This window comes from Saccopteryx bilineata, chromosome 2, assembly GCF_036850765.1.
Source record: "Saccopteryx bilineata isolate mSacBil1 chromosome 2, mSacBil1_pri_phased_curated, whole genome shotgun sequence".
In the NCBI taxonomy this organism is placed as follows: domain Eukaryota; kingdom Metazoa; phylum Chordata; class Mammalia; order Chiroptera; family Emballonuridae; genus Saccopteryx; species Saccopteryx bilineata.
In genome coordinates, this window is record NC_089491.1 from 34,503,681 (window position 1) to 34,526,978 (window position 23,298).

The following is a 23,298-nucleotide window of genomic DNA, read 5'->3' on the forward strand; positions in this document are numbered from 1 at the left end:
ACGAATTGTCCTAGAGAAGTCCAGTCTGAAGATCAGTCAGATATCTGAAGTTTTGGAAGAAAGAAGAGATGCCTTTTTCGGTAAGCCGAGAGTAAGCCGCCACCTTCTGCAAAGGGCCAGCTTGGAAATACGTTAGACTTTGCAGGTCATACAGTCTCTGTTGCAACCAGTCGGCTCTGCTGTTGTGGAATAAAAGCAGCCATATGCATAAGTGTTCCAGTAGAACTTTATAAAAATTAGCAATGGGCCCCGTTTGTACTTTGCTGATCTCTGCTCTAACAACAGTGGGAAGTGGCATGTAATAATCATAGCTGACCTCTGTTGAACAGTAACTGTAAGCCAACCTCTGGCGATCTAACGTGATTTGTGTGGTTTTCATCCCAATTTTGTAGGTGAGGAAACTGGCTCAGAGGGATTAAGAAACTTACGCAAGATCATGTAGCTAGTGGTAAGACACAAACTCAGATCTGATTCCAGAAACTGGTGCTCACTCATTCCTGGGTGCCTTTGATGGCACTAGTAACCTCCTAGCCTCAGAAAGAGAGTGAAGTGTAATGGCATCAATATGCAGTGATATAGCAGAGAGCAGTCCATACAGCTTTTGAAGAGAAAGTTGAAAAATAAAGGATTCAGAGAAGAATTTTAGGAGACTTTGAAAGATGGTCTTGCCTGACATGAGGATTCTTTCGCATTCAGACTTTATATGGTCAGGTCAAGTACTATTATTTATATACAAATTTTTATATCTTCTTTTAAAAGGTCATTTAAAACCTCCTCTCCTTGACTTTGTATTGTGTATGTGCATGGGTATTTATTTACTTATTCACAGTTAGTCTCCCTCACTGTCATCCATGCTCCATGATGGCAGGATATATATGTTCTGTTCGTCCCCAGTACATAGACACTCAATAAGTGTTTCTGCACTTAATAAGTGTTTCTGTGATTAACAAATGAAATGTAGCATAAATCCATCCAGTCACAAACACTGGTCAAGTGCCAGGCTTTGGAAATGGTACCAAAAGGAAATTAGACATGTCCTCTCCTCTTGTTCTCAGAATCTTCCTTCCTACCATGGATCCATCATTGTGATAATTAGTCTTGAGTCTCATAGAGCTGTGGTGCAATATCACGCTTTACCCCTAGATGTCACTGTCAGGCACATAAACAGAATCACTAATCGCCAAAACCCAAGTAATGGTAGCCAAACAGCCACCATTTGCTGAGCACCTTTTCTGTGCCAGACACTGTATCTAGGTGCTCTCTCTATATCTCATTTTACTCTTATACCAGCTGTCCAACTTAGGGTTCAGGGGTCCCGGTTTTAGAAGAGGAAACAAGCCTTGCAGTGTTATACTGCATGCCCAAGATGACATTTGTCAAGAGCTGGAATTAGAATGAGGTCTTCTAAATCCAAAACCCACGATCTTCCCTTGACACCATCCTTAGAGATAATACATGAGCCTTTCTGCTCCCTGCGTTCCTCTGCTCCTTGCCATTTTATAAATGAGAAGTGCGGAATGAGAGATCAAGTGATTTGCCCAGGATCACACAGGGAGCAAGAGATGAAGCCAATCCAGGTTCATTCCAGTCCCGGTCCACTTAATCCCAGATCCTGTCCTTCCACCACTCCACGCTATCTCAAACTTCATACTTGAGCCTTAAAATTTGAAAGACTTGGCCCTGGCCAGTTGGCTCAGTAGTAGAGCGTCGGCCTGGCGTGCAGAAGTCCCGGGTTCGATTCCCGGCCAGGGCACACAGGAGAAGCACCCATTTGCTTCTCCACCCCTCCCCCTCTCCTTCCTCTCTGTCTCTCTCTTCCCCTCCCTCAGCCGAGGCTCCATTGGAGCAAAGATGGCCCGGGCGCTGGGGATGGTTCCTTGGCCTCTGCCCCAGGCGCTAGAGTGGCTCTGGTCACAGCAGAGTGACGCCCCGGAGGGGCAGAGCATTGCCTCCTGGCGGGCAGAACGTCGCCCCTGGTGGGCGTGCCAGGTGGATCCCAGTCGGGCACATGCGGGAGTCTCTCTGACTGTCTCTCCCCGTTTCCAGCTTCAGAAAAATACAAAAAAAAAAAAATTTTTGAAAGACTTTACTTTGTCACCTGTACCAAAGGGAAGTTCTGCTGCTCATCTTTTAAGCTCAGCTGTGCTATATGGTGCTTTTCCTGTTCAGGCAGCAGGGGAGGTGCTATATCCACTCTGAAGAGAATCTTCTCCTCTTGCCAGTGACTCATTGAGTGTGACCACACCCCGTATTTCTCAGCTCTTTCCCTTCCACATGCCACTTTTTGTCCAGTGTAGACTGTGCATTCCCAACAGACCCAAAGTTTTGTGTGCTGGAGTGCAAGGTGTTCCACACACCTGTGCCTCATGAGCTCTCAGGAAGAGACCAGGAGAAAATGGCACTGCTGAGCAAGTTCAAGGTCACTGTCTCCTCCAGATAAGACTATGAGTAGTTGGCCTTTAGCCTCACGGGAAAGCCGTAGCAGAGAAGATGGGATCTGGAGGTGCTGACACTTACTGGCGGAGGGAGTCTGTGGAGAGGGAGAGAACTGAGGCTGAAGCCAGATGGACAGGAGGATGCCCAGTGTCTGTGGCATCAGCATCGTCTTGTCTATCCTGGTAGTCACTGCTCTGCATCAGACCTCCTCCCTGCCCACCAGGAAAACTGTCCTAGCTTCTAAGTGGTCTCCACGGCAGGCTCCTGCCTTGACCCACCCCTCAGTGCTGCAGATTGCTCCCATCACACCAATGCTTCAAGATGCTTAAACCTCCAGCGGACCCCACTGTCACGCAAGCTCTTCCCCCACTCCAACTAGCCCTATCTCCAGCCACCCCCCACCCACCCCCCATTCACACTTGGCCACACACAGAGCCTCTCACAGAAAGAATAGGGTGTTTCTAACAAAAGATCTGGCACCTACAAAGGCTGAAAGGTGAGAAACACAACCTGGCCACAGAGTAGGAAGAGGTTAGGCATTAATGAAGTGCATGTGTTTGGGGAGTGGTCAGGCCATGCTGGGGAAAGGCTTAAATGCCCAGCAAAAGAGCTTGGCTGGATTTGTCCTGTGGGTGATGGGGAGTCATAGGAAACTCTAGAACCAGGGACGATAGGATGTGGTCCTTCCCCTCAGCTGCCATTCAGGAAGCTCTTCCAGCTCCGAGATTTTGCAGTGCTGCTTCCTCTGCCTGACAGCCCCTCCTCCCCAGCCCCCAGCGGCCTCCCGCTCCGTCTCTGTGGAGCTACTTCCTCTCCTCCAGCACCCTCCTGAAATCATTATGACAAGTCTGTCTCTCCTGCCCACCCTGGAGGGCAGCGCCGGGGTCTCTCCATCTCTGTGTCGCCAGTGCCCAGCTCAGATTGAGTGCCCAGGGCATGTTTTCTTAGATCATCATCCATCTGCCAGTGCTTACTGAGTACTTTTCTATGCTCAGACAGGTGCTAAGAACAGGGCGATTAGCAAAAGCTAAGCAGCACAGAGCTTGTAACATAGTAGGATGACTGATATGAATAGAATGATCACACATATACTGTGAAGTGACTACTCATAGGGACATCAGGGTGGGAGGGTGTCTGCAGAAGGGTTGGGGAAAGACCTTCCAGGGGTCAGGCACAGCATGGGCAAATGCCTGGGGGCTTAAAGTGCCTTGGGTGAGCATCTCACTGTCAGCCTGTCCTCCAAGTCCTAAGCTCCTCAGGAATTTCTTTCTTTTTCCCCAACTTCTCAAGGCTGGTAGAGTTGCTCAGCTCCCCACAGAGCTAAGGTTAGCTGGTTTCTGCAAAGCATCAGCGGTTCACTAGATGCTTCCGGAAAATCTCAAAGAGGGTTTTTTGCTAACCCCCTACCACCATGTAAAGTGGTCTTGGTGAATTGGATCTTTTAGGCAAGAACTCAAAAATACTTTCTTCCAGTTCTTTGCACAGTTCAGCTGCAGAGAGGCGCCTTGAGTTTATATTTCTCCTTTAAATGTGGCTTTAATGATGAAAAGCCAGACCTGGTGATATTTCTTAGGTTTCCCTCAGTTTTGTTTCTTTTTCTATAATCTTTTCTAGAACTACCTCATCACATTAGCTTTTATTGGGGGGAGGAGTACATAGACATGCAATGAGTGAAACACAGTTAGCTTTGGTACTGACAGCATTAGCCCCCAGGCCAATCCCCTACCAAGGGGACAGAAAGTGGGGTGGGAATTTCACAGTGTAATAAAGATATCATGGGCTGCAAAGAGGGATGGAAGTTATATTTCTTCTTTTTATATTCCTTCATCTCAATTCAATCCATCAAACTACCTACTGCATGCCAGGCCCTGCAAGGTACTGATAGTACACAAAGAAATGATTACTGAGGAGGGCACATTAGTATAATGTCTGATCAGTGCTATAAATATTGGACAGGATGGGTTCTAAAGATAGGAGGAACTTGGTACAAATGATTTCACCTCTTCGTAGTAATACTACCCTCAGCAAGTTACTTCACCCTGCACTAGCCTCAGTTTCTTCATCCATAAAATGGAAATAATAGAGTGTGTCTTTCTATTTGAGATGAAGTTTGTAGAGCAGTCACCTGGAGGCGAGCACGGAGTTAGTGTTCATTCATTTTGTTCTTACTACTATTACTACTCCTGATAATTAAGTATGTGAACAGTGCCATGGGAGTAATTAGTTCTGATGAGGGAGTGAGAGCAGACTTCATGGAGGAGGTGACAATGGGTCTGTCTGGGTCAAAGATTATTAGGAGTTTGTCAGACTGAAAGAAAAGAGTGTTTCAGACAAAAGAACCAGCCCCTAAAAAGGAGTGGGAGGTGAAAAATCACAGCAGGGCCTCAGACAAGGAGCTGTGGGGCTTCACTGAGAGCATGTATGTGCGTAAGGGGTCACAGGCCACGCTTGGGAAAGAGCTTGAATGTCAAGCAAGGAGCTGGTCTGATTTCCCTATAGATGATGGATAGTCTCTGGAGATTCTCAAACCGAAGGTGACCCGATTCAGTGCCTTCCCCAACCCAGCCCCTCAGCTTCTACCCGGAAAGCTCTCTCACCCCCCACCCCCGCCTCTGCTGTCGCCCTCTCTGCAGATCATCAAGGACCAGAAACTGCTGGTGATCGTCGGGGGCATGCTGCTGATCGACCTGTGCATCCTGATTTGCTGGCAGGCCGTAGACCCCCTGCGAAGGACGGTGGAGAAGTACAGCATGGAGGTAAGCGCGAAGGACGGTGAAGAAGTATAACATGGAGGTAAGCGCGGGGCACCAGATACAGAGGGGCAGAGGCCGCCCGCCCATCCATCCACTCAACTGCCCGGGGTGCACTTCCGGGGAAGAAATCGAGGTAGTCATGGAGAGATCACCACAGGTCCACATGGGCCCACCTTCTCTATCGGGGACCCCCACTATTTGTTTCCTCCATTTTAGACACACATTATTTCAGGAAGGCCAGCTATAAGGTCTTCACCCCTGGGGGAGAAATGGTGAAAGAATTTGTCTGGGCATATAGATACATGCAGAATTAAAGGGAAATGTTGACCACTTAAACGAGTATATTTTCTACACGCAGTAGAAATCCCCATGTATCTGATCTATTCGGTCCAGAAGCTACATTGCCTTTTTCTTCTCTTCTTTAAGACAAGTTCCCTAACGAGTGCTACTAGGGAATAAGCACGCCAAGAGCTCCTTTGATTTTCAAAGTGATAAACAAGAGATTTCTTTTCACACAGTTGATACCAGAAATTTATTGTTAAAATGAAGAGCCTTACATAAAAGCACTGTTAAATATATATTGGAATAACCTTGCACTCGGCTTTGCCCTTCTCTCAGTGATCTTCCTAGGATGCGCTAGATTAGGGAAGTTCAAGAGGAAGGAAGTAGCATCTTTGTTGATTTTCTCTAGGAACAAGTAAATAGGCCTTTGCCGGAGGGACTAGCTGAACGGTTTGTGCTGTGTGCTGATTCCCCGTGGCGTAGCATCTTCTGCTGAGAAAACTGGAATTCTCTCCAGTTCTTCCACTGCATTCTTAGGGAACTCTTTTTGTGGGTTTTAGTGTTAATTCTTAAACTAAACAGGAAAGGGTCATTTTTTTACATTGGGTGAAGAAATTTTTATCCTTCTGGACAAGACAATAAGATGCCTGGCCTCGTTGGTTTGGAGGCAGACACAGCGTTTACTCAGCTCAGTAAGACAATTATGGAATCAGAGCGGTGGCTGAGGGTGCCGGTCCTGACGGCGTGATTTAGGAGGGAGACTTAGGGCTGTGCGGCTCCATCTCATCGCCTTAAATATACATCCTGGGGGAAGCAGACCCAGCGAACCCAGATAGTCCCAGCTCTAGCTGTGCCCGTGGATCAAGGGGTCTGGACCTCAGCTGAGGTCGCTTGAAGACAAAGGCTGTTTCCAGAAGAGAGGTGATATCTGGTCACCATTTATCTACACAGGGGGCAAAAGAGCAGTCCTATAGGACTTCCCTCCCGAGGGAATTCCTCACTCACCACCAGGATTTGGAAATTCAGACAGGATGTCAACACGAGGAACAGCTGCCACTGGCTAACTGTATCCCCAGGCCTGGGGCGATGATAATCACAAGCAGTCATACTAATAATAGTAATGATGATGGTGATGGTAGCTAGCCTTGTGTTACCTCACTGAATCCTCACAGTAACTCTGTGGAATAAGTGCAATCCCACTTTAATGATGAGGAAACAGAAACCCAGAGAGGTTATATAACTTACCCAAGATTATGGAGCAGGTCAGTGGCAATACCACTAACTGCCCTCTCAACCACTACCCTACCCTGCCTTTCAACATATCACAGCACTTTGCAGTTTTAAAGGTTTTCATAGATCTTTGGTCATTTGCCACAGATCTGTGAAGTGGGCAGGGCAGGGAAGTGTTTCCACATTCTACAGATGAAGACTAAAATTAGAGTCATGGGCCGACTGAGGACCCAGGATGTAGAGAGGGAAGAAAGGCCAGTCTAACAGAGCTTGTGGGAGGACCTGGAGCGGGGACAGGCGGACAGAAACCACACCCAGCTGGCTTGGTGCTAAGCCCAAGGGCAGGCGAGGAGACAGGCGCTGCTACCTCCTTTCAAGGTTCAGGTGGGGGCTGAGCATCCACTAGGGGTTGCCAGGCTCCAGCTGTCGGGGGAGAGGCTATCGGGCTGGAGTCAGCCTGAGTCAGCGGACTCTGGAAATGGATCCGGGAAGCCTGTCCCTGGGGACCATTTAAAGATCAGCCTTGTGAGGTCTGATTTGTCTAAGTGATGGTTTGCTATCACCCGTCTTACTTGCTTTCTGTAACAAGTACTGCTGCTCTCCAGCTCTGTGTGCAGAACCCTAGCCCTTGCCAGACCTTCCAGGGCAATGGTTCTCAAACTGAGAACCTGCAAGGGGCCACGGAAATGCCTCTCTGTGTAAATGAGGAAACTGAGTCTGGGAACGAGAAGGTCCTGCCCGGGGCATCCAGACGTCCCCAGGCAGGCAGGAGAGCCAGCCCTGACTCTGTTTCTCTCCAAGTATCTGCTGAGATTCCTCTCTAAACCTTTTCTGGCCTGCTCCTCTTTTTCCCTTATGTTAGAGTTGCCCCGTCGTTCTGTTGCCATGGTAGCAGAACCCTTTGATTTGTCGACCCACAGGCTCGTAGGTTTATTGTCAGTTTATTGTCATTTTTCCACCAGTGCTATGCTGTCAGGTGTTCTCTGTCAGACGCAGCATGATGGTTGAACTGTGTGCCCAGGGGGTGAGGTGTCCTATATTCTCCTCGAGAGGCTCTTTTTCCTAGGCCCCCCAGAGAGATAGAAAATCCACTGGAGGAGAGGTGATCAAAGATCTTTGTGGTCTGCTCCCTCTTCCCTCACCCACCTCAGACGGCTTAGAGTGCTCTGGATACCCTGAATACGTCAGGCTTCCAGGTACAGGCCTTGCGCTGTGTTTTATTATCAAGACTGTGCCCATGCTTCCCCCCTTCTGGAACCTTCTCTGACAAGTAAATAACCTTCAGTCCTAGGCCCCCATGTTACCTCTGTGGGGACGTGTCCCCGAGTTCCTTGCCTCCACCAGATTGACAAGCCTGCTCTTCCCCACTGCGGCCCTAGGATCCTGAACATCCCTCTGGGGACACTTGCCAGGCTTCCTCTGTGCCGAGTGCTTCCCTGACCCGCTCCACCCACCCACCCACCCGCACTGGACCACCAGCTTCTCTGGGACAGGGTGATGTCTGAGCCGTCTCCCTCACTGCCAGCCCAACGCCCCTGCGTGCATCTTCCTTCTTCCATCTTCCACGGGGGAGACAGAGGTGGGCGCAGCAGCCATGGCCCCACAGGCAAGTGGGGGCTCATAGTGAACACGTGGACAAATAAGCATAATTATGTTATATTACATAGATCGTGATAAAGAAACAGGGAGAAGAGTTTGAGAATAACAGGAAGGACCCATGGGGCAGTTCTCCCAGTGAGAGTACATGCAAGTGTCCAGGGAACGAAAGTTGGATTCTGAAGTCCTCCTGGAGGCCTCCAGCGCCACAGCCTCATGCATTTCTATGTAATAACTATCTACCTAGCATTTGTTACCTGCCAGCTATATTTTCTCTCAGTCCATATTTTCTCTTTCCATTCTCTTAACTTTGTCCTTTGCAGAGCAGAATCTTTTTTTATTTTAATAAAATCCAACTTATCAAATACTTTTTTTCATGGATCATGCTTATGGTATTGCATCTAAAAATTTATTGCCAAACTCAACATCATCTAGATTTTTTTTTTCCTGTTATCATCTAGAAGTTTTATAGTTTAGGATTTTACATTTTGGTTTTTAACCCGTATTTTTTTATTTAGAAATTTAAATTTGATGGGGTGACACTGATTAATAAGAGTATATAGGTTTCAGGTAAACATTTTTGTAGCATTTGAACTGTAGATTGTGTGTGTGCCCATCACCCAAAGTCAGATCATTTTCCATCACCGTATATTTGTCCCTCTTTATGCCCCTGTCCCCACCCGCCTTTCCCTGGTAACCACTGTACTTTTATCTATGTCCATGAGTCTCATTTTTATATCCCACCTATGTGTGAAATCATATAGTTCTTAGCTCTTTCTGATTTACTTATTTCACCCAGTATAATAACCTCAAGGTCCGTCCACGTTGTCATAAATGGCAGTGTGTCATCATTTCTATGGCTGAGTGGTATTCCATTGTGTATATACACCGTATTTTTCGCTCCATAAGACGCACCTGATCATAAGATACACCTAGGGTTTTAAGGAGGAAAATAAGAAAAAAATATTCCGTACCAAATGGTGTGTTAAAATATTTAATAAAATACTGTATTTTTTGCTCCATAAGACACATGGGCATTTTCCCCTCCATTTTGGGGGAGGGGGGAGTATGTCTTATGGAGCAAAAAATACGGTATGTACCACATCATCTTTATGTAATCCATGTTGAGTTAATTTTTATGAAAGGTGCAAGGTCAGCGTCTAGATTTGTTTTTATGTACATAAACGCCTAGTTGTTCCAGCACTGTCTGTTGAAGATGCTGTCTTTCTCCATTAGATTGCCTTTCCATCTTTGTCAGAGATCAATTCACTATATTTGTGTGGACCTCTTTCTGGGCTCCTTGATGTTATTTTATTTTATTTTAATTTATTGTGTTTACATAGATTCAAGTGTCCCATCGAATATATCTTTCTCCCCCCCCACCCCTGTGTTCCCCTTGATACCCCCATTGCTCCCTCCCCCAACACCCTCCCCTCTTTCCTCCAGGATTTGCTGTCCTGCACTCTTTGTCTCTGTGTTATGTATACATAATTTCACTAATCCCTTTCCCCTCTCTGATCCCATCCTCTCTTTCCCTTTCCCTCTGTTCCCTTTGACCCCACCTCTGCCTCTATTTCATTCCTTAATTCACATTGTTCATTAGATTTCTCATATGAATGGGGTCATATGATATTTTTATTTCTCTGCCTGGCTTATTTCACTTAGCATAATAGTCTCCAGATCCATCCATGTTGTCTCAAAAGGTAAGATTTCCTTTTTCACAGCAGTGTAGTATTCCATTGTATATATGTACCACAGCTTTTTAATCCACTCATCCACTGATGGGCACTTGGGCTGTTTCCAGAACTTGGCTATTGTAAACAATGCTGCAATAAACATGAGTGTGCATGTCTTCTTTTGAATCAGTGATTTGGTATTAGGATATATTCCTAAAAGTGGGACAGCTGGGTCAAATGGCAGATCCGTTTTTAATTTTTTCATAAAACTCCATACTGTTTTCCACAGTGGCTGCACCAGTCTGCATTCCCACCAGCAGTGCAGGAGGGTTCCCTTTTCTCCACACCTTCACCAGCACTTATTGTGTGTTGATTTGTTAATGAGCGCCATTCTGACAGGTGTGAGGTGGTATCTCATTGTGGTTTTAATTTGTATTTCTCTGATGATTAGTGATGTTGAGCATTTTTTCACATGCCTATTGGCCATCTGTATGTCTTCTTTGGAGAAGAGTCTATTCAGTTCTTTTGCCCATTTTTTTATTGGATTGCTTACCTTCCTGTTGTTGAGTTTAACAAGTTCTTTATAAATTTTGATTATTAACTCCTTATCAGACATATTGGCGAATATGTTCTTCCATTGTGTGGTTTGTCTTTTTATTTTGTTCATCGTGTCTTTAGCTGTGAAAAATCTTTTTAGTTTGATATAGTCCCATTTGTTCATCCTGCCCTTTATTTCACTTGCCCTTAGAGATAAATCAGCAAATATATTGCTGCGAGAGATGTCAGAGAGCCTACTGCTATGTTTTCTTCCAAGATGCTTATGGTTTCACGACTTACATTTAAGTCTTTTATCCATTTTGAGTTTATTTTTGTGAATGGTGTAAGTTGGTGGCCTAGTTTCAATTTTTTGCATATACCTGTCCAGTTTTCCCAACACCATTTGTTAAAGAGACTGTCTTTACTCCGTTGTATGCTCTTACCTCCTTTGTCAAATATCAATTTACCATAGAGGCATGGGTTTATTTTTAGGTTCTCTATTCTGTTCCATTGATCTATATGCCTGTTCTTATGCCAGTACCAAGCTGTTTTGAGTACAATGCCTTGTAGTATAACTTGATATCAGGGAGTGTAATACCCCCCACTTTATTCTTCTTTTTCAAGATTGCTGAGGCTATTCGCGCTCTTTTGTAGTTCCATATAAATTTTTGGAATATTTGTTCTATATCTGAGAAATATGCCATTGGTATTTTAATAGGACTTGTATTGAGTTTATAGATTGCTTTGGGTAGTGTAGACACTTTAATGATGTTTATTCTTCCTATCCATGAACATGATAAATGCTTCCACTTGTTTGTATCTTCCTTGATTTCTTTTGTCATTGTTTTATAATTTTCTGAGTATAAGCCTTGAACTTCCTTGGTTAAATTTACTTTTAGGTACTTTATTTTTTGTTGTTGTTGCATTAATGAAGGGAATTGTTTCCTTAATTTCTCTTTCAGACAGTTCATTGTTGGTGTATAAAAATGCCACTGATTTCTGAATATTGATTTTATATCCTGCCACCTTGCTGAATTCATTTATCAGGCCCAGTAGATTTTTGACTGAGATTTTAGGGTTTTCTATGTATAGTATCATATCATTAGCAAATAATGATTGTTTTACTTCTTCTTTTCCAATTTGGATGCCTTTTATTTCTTTTTGTTGTCTGATTGCTGTGCTAGGACTTCCAGAACTATGTTGAATAAGAGTGGTGAAAGGGGGCACCCCTGCCTTGTTCCTGATCTTAAGCGGATTGCTTTTAATTTTTGCCCATTGAGTATGATGTTGGCTGTGGGTTTGTCATAGATGGCCTTTATCATGTTGAGGTATGTTCCCTGTATTCCCACTTTGCTGAGAGTTTTGATCATAAATGGGTGCTGGATTTTATCAAATGTTTTTTCTTCATCTATTGATATTATCATGTGATTTTTCTCCTTCCTTTTATTTATGTGGTGAATCATATTGATTGATTTACAAATATTGTACTAGCCTTGCCTCCCCAGATTAAATTCCACTTGATCATAATGTATGATTTTTTTTATGTATTGCTGGATCCAGTTTGCTAATATTTTGTTGAGAATTTTAGCATCTAAGTTCATCAGGTATATTAGCCTATAGGTTTCTTCCTTTATAGTGTCCTTGCCTGGTTTTGGAATGGGAATTATGCTTGCCTCATAAAAGGAGCTTGGAAGTCTTCCCTCGTCTTGAATTTTTTGAAATAGCTTGAGAAGGATAGGAGTTAGTTCTTCTTTGAATATTTGGTAAAATTCACCTCTGAAGCCATCTGGCCCAGGACTTTTGTTTGTTGGGAGTTGTTTTTTTTTATAACTGTTTCAATCTCATTTGTTGTAATCGGTCTGTTTAGGTTTTCTGATTCTTGCAAATTGATTTTTGAAAGATTATATGTTTCAAGGAATGTGTCCATTTCATCTAGATTGTCTAATTTTTTGGCATACAGTTCTTTGTAATATTTTCTTACAATCCTTTGTATTTCTTCTATGACAATTGTTACTTCTCCACCCTTGTTTCTAATTTTATTTATTTGAGTCCTCTCTCCTTTTTTCTTGGTGAGTCTGGTTAAAGGTTCATCAATCTTGTTTACCTTTTCAAAGAACACACTCTTGGTTTCATTGATCCTCTGTATTTTTTTTTTTTTTTAGCCTCTATGTCATTTATTTCCGCTCTGATCTTTATTATTTCCTTCCTTCTGCTTCCTCTGGGCTTTACTTGCTGTTCTTTTTCTAGTTCTTTTAGATGCAGGGTTAAGTTGTTTATTTGAGCTTTTTCCTGCTTCTTAAGTTATGCCTGTAATGCTGTGAACTTCCCTCTCAGGACTGCTTTTGCTGTGTCCCATAAATTTTGAGTTGTCTGTTCATTTTCATTTGTTTCAAGGAAATTTTTGATTTCTTCCTTGATCTCATTGTTAACCCATTTGTTATTTAATAACATGCTATTTAGTCTCCAAGTGTTTGCATGTTTTTCAGGTTTTCTATTGTAGTTAATTTCTAATTTCGTGCCATTGTGGTCAGAGAAGATGCTTGGTATGATTTCAATATTCTTAAATTTATTGTGACTCTTTTTGTGTCCTAACATGTGGTCTATCCTAGAGAATGTACCATGAGCACTTGAAAAGAATGTATATTCTGCTGCTTTAGAGTGAAAGGTTCTGAAGATATCTATTAAATCCAGTTGATTTAATGTGTCATTTAAGGCTGTGGTTTCTTTATTAATTTTTTTGTCTTGAGGATCTATCCATTAAAACCCCCTATTATTATAGTATTGCTGTTGATCTCGCCCTTTATGTCCATCAATATCTGCTTTATATATTTAGATGCTCCTATATTAAGCACATAGATATTTATAATGATTATATCTTCCTGTTGGATTGCTCCCTTTATCATTATGTAGTGACCCTCTTTATCCCTTACTATAGTTTTTGTTTTAAAGTCTATTTTGTTATTTTGATTATGATGTGTCTTGGTGTAGGTCTCTGGGTTCCTCTTTAATGGGACTCTGTGCTTCTTGAACTTGTGTGACTTTTCCTTCATCAATTTAGGGAAGTTTTCAGCTATGATTTCTCCAATCAGGTTCTCTATCCCTTGTTCTTTCTCTTTTTCTTCAAGAACCCCTATGATGCAGATGTTGTTTCTCTTCATGTTGTCACAGAGCTCTCTTAGAGTTTCCTCAGACTTTTTGAGCCTCTTTTCTTTTTGCTGCTCTGCTTTCTTGCTTTCATTTTTCTTGTCCTCTAAATCACTGATTCGATCCTCTGCTTCATCCAGCCTGCTTTTAATTCCTTCTAGTATAGTCTTCATTTCTGATATTGTATTTGTCATTTCTGACTGATTCTTTTTTATGATTTCAATGTCCTTTTTGATGCTTGCTATCTCTTTATTTAGGTGCTCATTATGTCCATTCATTGTTGCTCTAAGATCTTTGAGCATCCTAACAATCATTATTTTAAACTTTGCATCTGGTAATTTGGTTACTTCCATCTCATTCAGTTCTTTTTCTGGGGATTTCTCTTGTTGATTCATTTGAGTCATTTCTCTGTCTTCCCATTTTTTCTGTGTATAGACTCCTCCTTTGGGTGTGCTGTTTAAATAGATAGCTGAGTCTAGGGTTTAAGTTTTCTGCTTCCAGCTATTAGTTGTATTTGTTCTAGATCTCCTTGGGTTGGCATCATCTGTTGTTTGTAATCTGTTGTGGGCTACCTGTCATCAGTTACTGCTCTTTTTACTGTTTGCATGGGTGGTTTTCTGTGCCTGGGTAGCGTGGGAGGGGCCAACCTGTCTATAAAGATCAGCTTCCTCCTGCTTAGAGCTGTCAGCAGCTCCATACAAGCTGCAAACTCTGAGAGATTTGCCTCTACTTTTCAGCCGTTCCAGCTCCTCTTGCAGCTGCCTTGTCTTTCCAGAGTCCTCTGTTGAAAGACTATAGTGTGGGCCTGACTGGCCTCACCTAACCTACCCCTGTACAGATTGCAAGCTTGTTGGGTTAGGGCAGCTGAGGTTGGGAATACAACGTTAGTGGGACCCTCTACTTCAGGGGTCTCTTGGGCTGTAGCTCAGTACAGGGAATGTGGCCCCTACTCCAGGACCTAATCCCTCAGCCTCTGCTGGGTACCTGAATTTTATTTCTCCCCAACAAGGTGAGCCACAAGAAAGTCTGAATTCCTCTGATTTTCTCTTTCTGCTGCCTCTAATTGCTAGGTACTCACTGGGCCCAGCAGGGAACTCCAGGGATTAGTGTGGGGGCAGTGGGCGTGGCTTGCTCTTTGGTCCCAGTTGTCACTCTATTCAGATTTTTTTTTTTTATACCAACTTTAGTAGGGTGTTGCCACAGGAGTGCGGTGGGTGTGGCCTCTGAGTCTCAGCGGTGTGGCCTGCCTGCTGCCACTGCCTTTCTGGGGGTGGGGCACATTCTCAGCAGTGTAGGGGGGGGTGTAGCTTGGGTCTCACTGGAAACCTAAGTCACGGACCCACTCCCTTGCTTCTTCACCTTTCTTTACGAGCTTTTCCCCTGACTAGATATGGAGAGGTTTCTGGGTGTGGGGAAGCTGCCTTTTCCCAGACTGGTGCAGAACAAAGGGATAGCTCTTTCCCTGTATATGTCCACTTTTTCTCTGGAGAATGACTCAGTGCAGGTGTTCTGATTACTGTCACCGTGTCGCTCCCTGTGCCTCCATCCAACTTTACACTTTCCTCATGCAACTCCAGTCCTCTCAGCTCTCGTGTCCTTTAAGGCTGAATCTGCCATTCTGAAAGCTATCTCCCTCCTGCAGACAGAAACCCTGCTCTTTTCACCACTCAATGCTGTCTAGTTGCCTATTCTAGTCACTTGGGCTCCAAGCTGGGGCTCCGAGCCTAGGGCTGAGGCCCCCCACATCTCAGGGTTCCTCTCCCTGCAGTGAGAGTCCTTCTGGGCACTCCATTGCCCCCAGCTCCTGAGAACGGGGCAGCCCCATTGTGTCTCCGCACTTCCTACCAGACTCAGTGTGGTTTCTTCTGTGATCCTTGGTTATAGTCAAGTCCTCTTCATTTTATCCAAATTTGGTTTTTCACGATGATTGTTCTTAAATTAAGTTGTAATCCAAATTTGGTCCTGGGAGGTGGATGTTGTAATGTCTGCCTACTCCGTGGCCATCTTGGAATCTCCAATACCACACTGTCTTCATTACTAAGTATTATAGTAAGTCTTAAAGTTAAATAGTGTCAAAGTTCTTTGATTTTGTTCTTTAATATTATATTAGCTATTCTGGGTCTTTTCCTTTTGTTGATATCTACAAAGTAACTTGCTCTTTGATCAGGATTGCATTGAATCTCAATAGACCAAGCTGGGAAGAATGGACATATTAACAACATTGACTCTTCCTGTCCATGAACATGGAATATCTTTCCACTTATATAGATCTACTTTGATTTTTTTCATCAGAGTTTTGTAGATTTCTTTATATAGATTTTATACATATTTTGTTAGATTTATGCCCAAGTAACTTTGATTTTAGTGCTAATATAAATGGTATTGTGTTTTTAAATTCAAATTCCAATTGCTCATTTCCAGTATATAAGAAAGCAATTGAGTTTATATATTAAGCTTGTGTTCTTCAACCTTGTTCTAATTGCTTATTAGCTCCAGGACGGGTTTTGTTGATTCTTTGGGACTATCTACATAGATAATCATGTCACCTGCAAAAGAACTTATTTCTTCCTTCCCAATCTGTATACCTTTTATTTCCTTTCTTTTCCTATTTTTGTATTAGCTAGGACTCCCAGTACAGTATTGAATAGGAGTGGTGAGAGGGGAAAGCATCAAATTTCACTGTAAACCTTGAAGTTAATGCATCTTTGTTTTCTTAAAGGTTACATATGTAATAGTTCTTCTGGCCAAAGCTAAGGGTGTCTTTGGGGAGGTAACAGAAAAAGAAAATGATGCAGGCAGAGCCAGATTATTAGGAACTTTGTGTGCTAAGCAGAGAAGTTAAAACTTCACAATTAGAGACAATTAATCAGGGAGGTGACAGGATCCGATCTGCTCTGGCTGCAGAGTGAGAACAGATGGAGGGTGAGGCTGGAGGCCCAGAGATGGCTCAGAGGTGGTTTTTACAGTAATCCTAGCAGGAGCTGATGGCAACTTAAAGCAGGGCAGTTGCAACGGGAACACAAAGAAGTAGATGGATTTGAGAGCTATTAAGTAAGCCAGTATGACAGGGCTTGATGATTTATTGACTCCGAGAGGTGAGCACAGGGAGGCAACAAAGGGCAATGCCCAGATCTCTGGTTGGTAGATTCACTGAGGCAGGGTATAGAATGAGGAGTGGGTTTGGGAGGGGTCATGGGCGGTTCATTTCTGAGCAGAGGGGCTTGGGAGATTGGATGCAGGGTCCTAGAGCACAGGGGAGCAGTTGGTCCAGTAGATAAAGATTTAGGGGGAGGGGCAGTTAGCATGTTGAAAATGGAGCTGAGGGAATGAGTGTGGTCACCCAGAGAGTGGTACAGTAAGAAGTGAAGATATCCTGACTGGAGCCCTAGGGACCACTGAGTGGTAATGGGAACAGGAAGAGAAACCAGGGAAGGGGACTTTAAAGTGGTGATCAGAAGAGGGTAGCCAGGAGAGAGAGAGAGCCTTCCATGGGTGGGGCCATGGGAGAGAGAGCTGTCCATGCAGAGGGGAAATTTGAAGAAGGAAGAAGTCTCCAAAGACAAATGCTCTAAACGAAGGCGAGGACTGGTGGGTGCCCCACCCATGGATTGGCCCCTGGCTCATGCTCAGTGCTCCTTCGTTGCATCTCAGCCTCTGCTGTACGGAGTCTGGTGGGAAGATCGGCTGTTTCTGCATTTCAGATATAGCAGGTGTGGATAAATCTGCCAAGTATGTTAAAATGTTTTAAAATATAATTCGTATTTTTGGAAAAAAGGAAAAAATTCGCCTCTTTTGAACACCTACTCTACAGTGGCGATGGTGAGTAGGTAGCCGTTGCACGTACAGGTCTGGAGTTCAGGGAGAGGTGTGGGCTGGAGATGGGAACTTGGATGCAGTCAACACAGAGGTGAGATCGAAAGCCTTGGGCGAGAGCTCCTGGGGTGGGGGTTGTGGAGAAGGGGACCATGGACACACCCTCAGTCACACCAGTGCTCGAAGATCAAGGAGGCAGTAGGGAAACAGCAAAGACCTGTAATAAGAGACACAGAGATAAGGAGAGTTGGTGTCTTAGAAACCAAATAAAGAAAGTGTTTCAAGGAGAAAGTTTTTGATGATGTGTGTCAAATGCTTATTTTAGATCAAGTAAAATGAAAACCAAGAACTGACACTGTGTGTGTGTGTGCATTCACACACACCCATTTGTCTTATAAGGAAAATAATTTGAGTTAATGTCCCCAAAGGTAAAAACAGTACCTTCTGATGGTGTGAAGACAGCCTGTGAATCTAAGTAGAAGTGTGATTTATTTTTTCCCAAGCCTTCCTTCTGTACCAGGCCACCACCCACACTTCTACTTGACCATTCTGAAATGGTTTTGAAACAGAGAAAAAATGGCGGACAACACTCAAGGTCACTGAACATTGTACACCAAAGAGAGGCACAGGGCAGCCACTGAGGCATTACTCTGAGGCTGCCTTCACTCCCGGAAGCCTTCCCCCATCTGCTTCCCAGGCAGGCTGCAAAAGAGATGGGATTATGTGCAGTGCGGTCACCCACGGGAGCCATATGTGTGGTGTTCACTTACAAAAATGGCAGGAGGCTGTCCCCACAGGCTACCAAGCAGCCTGCATAAAGAATTCCCTGCACTCTGGGTTCTGTGGCTTTCTGGCCATTTGGGCAGTAATCAAGTTAAGGGCAGTCTGGGACAGAGGAGTGTCTCAAACTTCCCTCCACATGCCATGCTTTTATCATCTTTTTTGTTGTTGTTTTTTTATGGAAGCAAATGGGGGCTTTGGAAGTCATGGACTACACTTGGCTTTGAAACTGGTGGCTTATTCCAGTTGTTTCTATGGAAACAGATATTGGAAGAGACAAATACATAGAATTTTAAATAAGTTTAACTCTTATCTTCTACCTCCCTCTATAGTTCCTCTAAAAAAAATCCTAAAGCCAACAATTTCCTGGAAACATCTGGTATGTTCACAAAGTTTGTCCAAACCCTGTCTTAACACTGTTCATTTGAAGTAAGAAGCCATCAGAATGGCCAGCGTGACACAAGTGCTGAAGATCAGGACCCACTCTGCTCTGTGGGCTGCTCTCAGGCAGCCTGGTGGCCCCCAGCTTCAGTGGGTCAGCACTGCCAGTCCTGGACAGTGGGCCAAGGCCTTGTCATTCATAGTCACCCGTGGGGTCCTGGATGGCCTGGCTGGGGCCCCAGCCAGACGCAGAGCAAGTTCTAGGCAGGACGTAGCAGGGCTCCACGAGGACCTGTGATGGGTCTGCTCTGAGGCTGCCCCAGTTGGCCTGACTACCTACTCTCTGGAAAAGGGCTGCGTCATTTAAAACTCCAATCATATCCTTCTCAGGTTTAAAGTTCTTCCCATCTGCTAGAGGGGGAAGCCTCACTCAGCGGGTTGGGAGGCCCTCGAGGATCTGCCCTGTTTCCCTTCGCAGCCTCATCTCTCGGCCCCTCCTCATTCCTAGCGTTCCGCTGTCCTGAGCTCCTGCACCTCACAGCGTCACCCTCTCCCTCACTCTGTGCCTTTGCCTGTATCGTCCTCTCTACCCAGAACACCCACCTTCCTGCCCCAGTATGCCATCTTCATGTAAAAAAAAAAAAAAAGCTCTACTTGACTTTCAAGAGGTGGCTCAAAAGCATCTTCTCCAGGAGACTTTGGGTCTGCAGGCTCCCTTGGATGCCTCTGTCTAGGCTCCCACCTCACCCTGTCTGCCTTCTCATCTGGTCACACTGCTGGTAATTATCTGTCTGTGCACCTGGCCCCCTAGTCCATGACGTCCTCAGAGGCCAAGGTCATCTGTGTGTCCCCAGCACCCACTGGCAGGGCCTGGCTCGGTAAATATTTATTGAAGAAATTGTTCCTTCTACCTGGAACTCTCTCCCCATGCCACCGTATGTCCAACTTCAACCCATCTCTCTGGGCCCATTAAGCTGGATTCTCCAAGAAATGTCTTTGCCGAGTTGCAATTTAATTTAATATTACACCCTCACCTTTTATCAAGGGCCCTCTTATGAGGCTAAAGCTGCCAATTGAAGAATGATTCAGCATCTTCTATGAAGAACTGTTGTTTGGTTTGTGACTTAGTGCCCCTGAGATAAAGGTCCACAGGATAATCCTAGAGGAATTTAGCCTCAGGAAATAGGCAGTGCTCTGCCCAGAAACCTGTGTCTACTTCCTTCCTTCGATCAGACAGGCCGTGGTACCTGAATAAGCCACTCTATTTTCTTTTAACCTTGGCTGCCAGAAAGTTGGAGCCAAATTCAACACTCTGGGCAATGACCATTTTATCACAGGTTCCTGGGAGATTATCTCTTCCACTGATCGTTTGTCTTTATTTCTCTAATTGTCCTGTGTGTTTGGGCTTTGACTGTGCGCTGCCTCAGGCCCTTTGGGAGAGGGAGCAAGATGTAAATTCCAGATTAAGTTATTAAAATGAGAACGGTAGGTGAGATTTAATTGGAAGGAAATGCTAGAGAGACATCTTAAGGATGTCCACAGGCATTCGCCTTCTGGCAGGGGTCCTGGCTCAGCCCGGGCTGCAGGGAGCACTGTGGGCCCGTGTTTGGACAGAAGGGCTGCACCAGCCAGGCCGTATTTCTGGAACACCTCACATCTTGTCATCTTAGGTGAGTGGCGGAATTTTATTTCGTGTTCTTTGTTGGCATCTCTTGTGCCTTTAGGAAGCACTTGGGCCCCAGAGGCCACTCAGGACAGAAAACAAAAGACACAGCACCACATGGGCACCAAGGGACAGCACTGACGTGGGAGACTGGTCTCACCTGCCTGGTGCTCTCCAGGGGATGTGCTGTTTACTAGACATCCTCAAGTCCATGGGCCAGACGGCTGGGAAACTGTCTGTGATCCTGGCATCTTCTGACCATGGTGTGTCTTGGTAAAGCCATTCCAGCTCTTGAGCACAGTGTTTAAATGCTGACAATTTTCTACACATTCATATCAGCAGAAACACAGGCTATGGCACCCACAGAGACCTTCCCTCTCTTCGCAAGGAAATTCCAACCAAACTGCCTCTTTGTAAATGGTGCGTCCCAGGCACTCCTTTTATTTATGGGGCTGCTGTGCCCAGGCTTCCTTAAGGACCACAGTCTAACAGGCAAGTTTGGACTCACACCGAGTGGGCTCTTACCAACGGCATCTTCTCCATGGCACGTGCCTGCAGACTCTTGGTTTTCAGTTTGAGTTACTGTGCTGAGGTACTTGGCTTTACTTTTCTAAAGTGTGAGCTAGGATTGAGTTTGGATTTAATGTCCTATAGAGCAGTGGTCCCCAACCCCCGGGCCGTGGACCGGTACCGGGCCGTGGGCCATTTGGTACCGGTCCGCAGAGAAAGAATAAATAACTTACATTATTTCAGTTTTATTTATATTTAAGTTTGAACGATTTATTTTTACATTTTTCCGAAGCTGGAAACGGGGAGGCAGTCAGACAAACTCCCGCATGAGCCCAGACCAGGATCCACCCGGCATGCCCACCAGGAGGCGATGCTCTGCCCATCTGGGGCCTTGCTCTGTGTGACCAGAGCCATTCTAGCACCTGAGGCAGAGGCCATGGAGCCATCCCCAGGGCCCGGGCCATCTTTGCTCCTATGGAGCCTTGGCTGCGGAAGGGAAGAGAGAGACAGAGAAGAAGGGAGGGGGGGTGGAGAAGCAGATGGGCGCTTCTCCTGTGTGCCTGGCCAGGAATCAAACCCGGGACTCCTGCACGCCAGGCCGACACTCTACCGCTGGGCCAACCCGCCAGGGCTGATGTTTTATTTTTAAAAAATGACCAGATTCCCTCTGTTACATCCATCTAAGGCTCACTATTGATGCTTGTCTCGGTCACATGATACATTTATTTGTCCCACCCTAAAGGCCGGTCCATGAAAATATTTTCTGACATTAAACCAGTCTGTGGCCCAAAGAAGATTGGGGACCACTGCTCTAGAGGGTGAAAAAGTGAGAGAACATAGATTAGTCAGGGTGTGCTAGGTTTTGCTATGGTAACAACAAAAGAAGAGCAACTCAGTGGATTGAAATGAAGGTTCTTTATTCATTGTAATATTTGTCCACAGAGGGTCCCCCATAATTGTAACTTGCCCCCATAGCATGCTAACTGCAGGATGTAGCTGGTGGGGCACCTTCTAGGATGGTTTTTGTGGCAGAAGGAAAGAGTGCGTGGCAAAGTGTTCACTGACCTTTAAAGTTTCCACTCCAAAGTGTTACATGTCACTCCACTCGTTTTTTATTGGCCAGAATGTGTTAATCCTCCATGCATGAGTTCAGTGGGGCAGGGAAGAGCAGTCCTACAATATGCCCAGAGGGGAAGCAGGTGTTGATGTCCAGCCATACTGGCTACTATATATAGTAAAGTCCATCCAGTTTCCTATTACCATCACAGACACTGCCCAAGCCACTAGAAATTAAGCTTCATGAGAACACAGGAAGAGGGATGGTTGTGTTTTAGTTACTGCTGTATCCCTAGCACCTGAGAAAGTGCCTGGCACACTCAGTAAGTAATACTAGTTCAATACTTGAATGAATCTAGCCTTAAAGCCACCTCATTAGATCAATGGGGTGTTCTCTGTGTTCTGTCTTAGTCTTGCAGACCCTACTGCCAAATCCTATCCAAACCCATCACTTCTGCCCATTTCCACTGCTACCCCTGAGGTCCAAAGCATCACCATGTCTCGTCATCTGAGGGCACCGTGAGCTAAAGCTACAGTTGGCACACAATGGAGGAGAGGTATGATGAGGATAAACAACCTTTCACGTTTAAGCCACTGAGTTGTTGCTTATTATTATTGTTACCAAAAATTTCTAAGCAGGCTCCCTGCTCCCACTCATTGCCCCTCCCAAGCCATTCTCACATGGCAGAGGAATCTTTATATATATATATATATATATATATATATATATATATATATATATATAATTTATATATATATATATATATATATAATTTATATACCATAAAATTCCATTTTAAAATGTACATACAGTGGTTTTCAGTACATTCATAAGGTTGTGCAGCCATCCGCACTATCTCATTCTGTAAAATTTCTATCACCCCTAAAAGAAACCCTGTTTTTTTACCCAAGAATTCCCATTTCTCCTTTCTTTCAGCCCCTGGCAACCACAACTCTACTTTATGCCTCTGCATTGTATCAATAGCATGTATCAGTACTTCATTCCTTTTTGTGGCTGAAGAGTATTCCTTTATACAGATATATCACATTCTGTTTATCCATTCATCAGTTGATGGATATTTTGGGGTTGTTTTTACTTTTTGAATTCCACTACTATTAATAATTCTGCTGTGAGCATTCATGTGCAGGGTTTTGTGTGAATATGTTTTCCATCCTCTTGAGTATATCCACAGATGTAGAACTGCTGGGCGATGTGGTGGTAACTCCGTTCGACATTTTTAGCAACTACTGGACAGTCCTAAGTGGTGCCCAGCGGCTGCACCATTTTGCATTCCTGCCAGCAACACATGAGAGTTCCAGTGACTCCGCATTGTCACCAACACTTTTTATCTGCCTTTTTGATTAGAGCCATCCTGTATCAGATTGGTATCTGGTGAGGTGGCATCTGATTGTGGTCTTAATGAGAATGACTATCAAATGA

At 44.6% G+C, this 23,298-nt stretch overlaps 1 protein-coding gene across 1 annotated transcript in view; it reads left to right on the forward strand.

Annotated features, from left to right (window-relative positions):
• Positions 1-23,298, forward strand: part of GABBR2 (gamma-aminobutyric acid type B receptor subunit 2) — a 394,966-nt gene that overhangs the window by 321,744 nt on the left and 49,924 nt on the right. Inside the window, exon 13 of the mRNA XM_066256664.1 lies at positions 5,070-5,192. Coding sequence (XP_066112761.1) covers positions 5,070-5,192 — 123 coding nt within the window. The remainder of the gene's footprint in view (positions 1-5,069; positions 5,193-23,298) is intronic.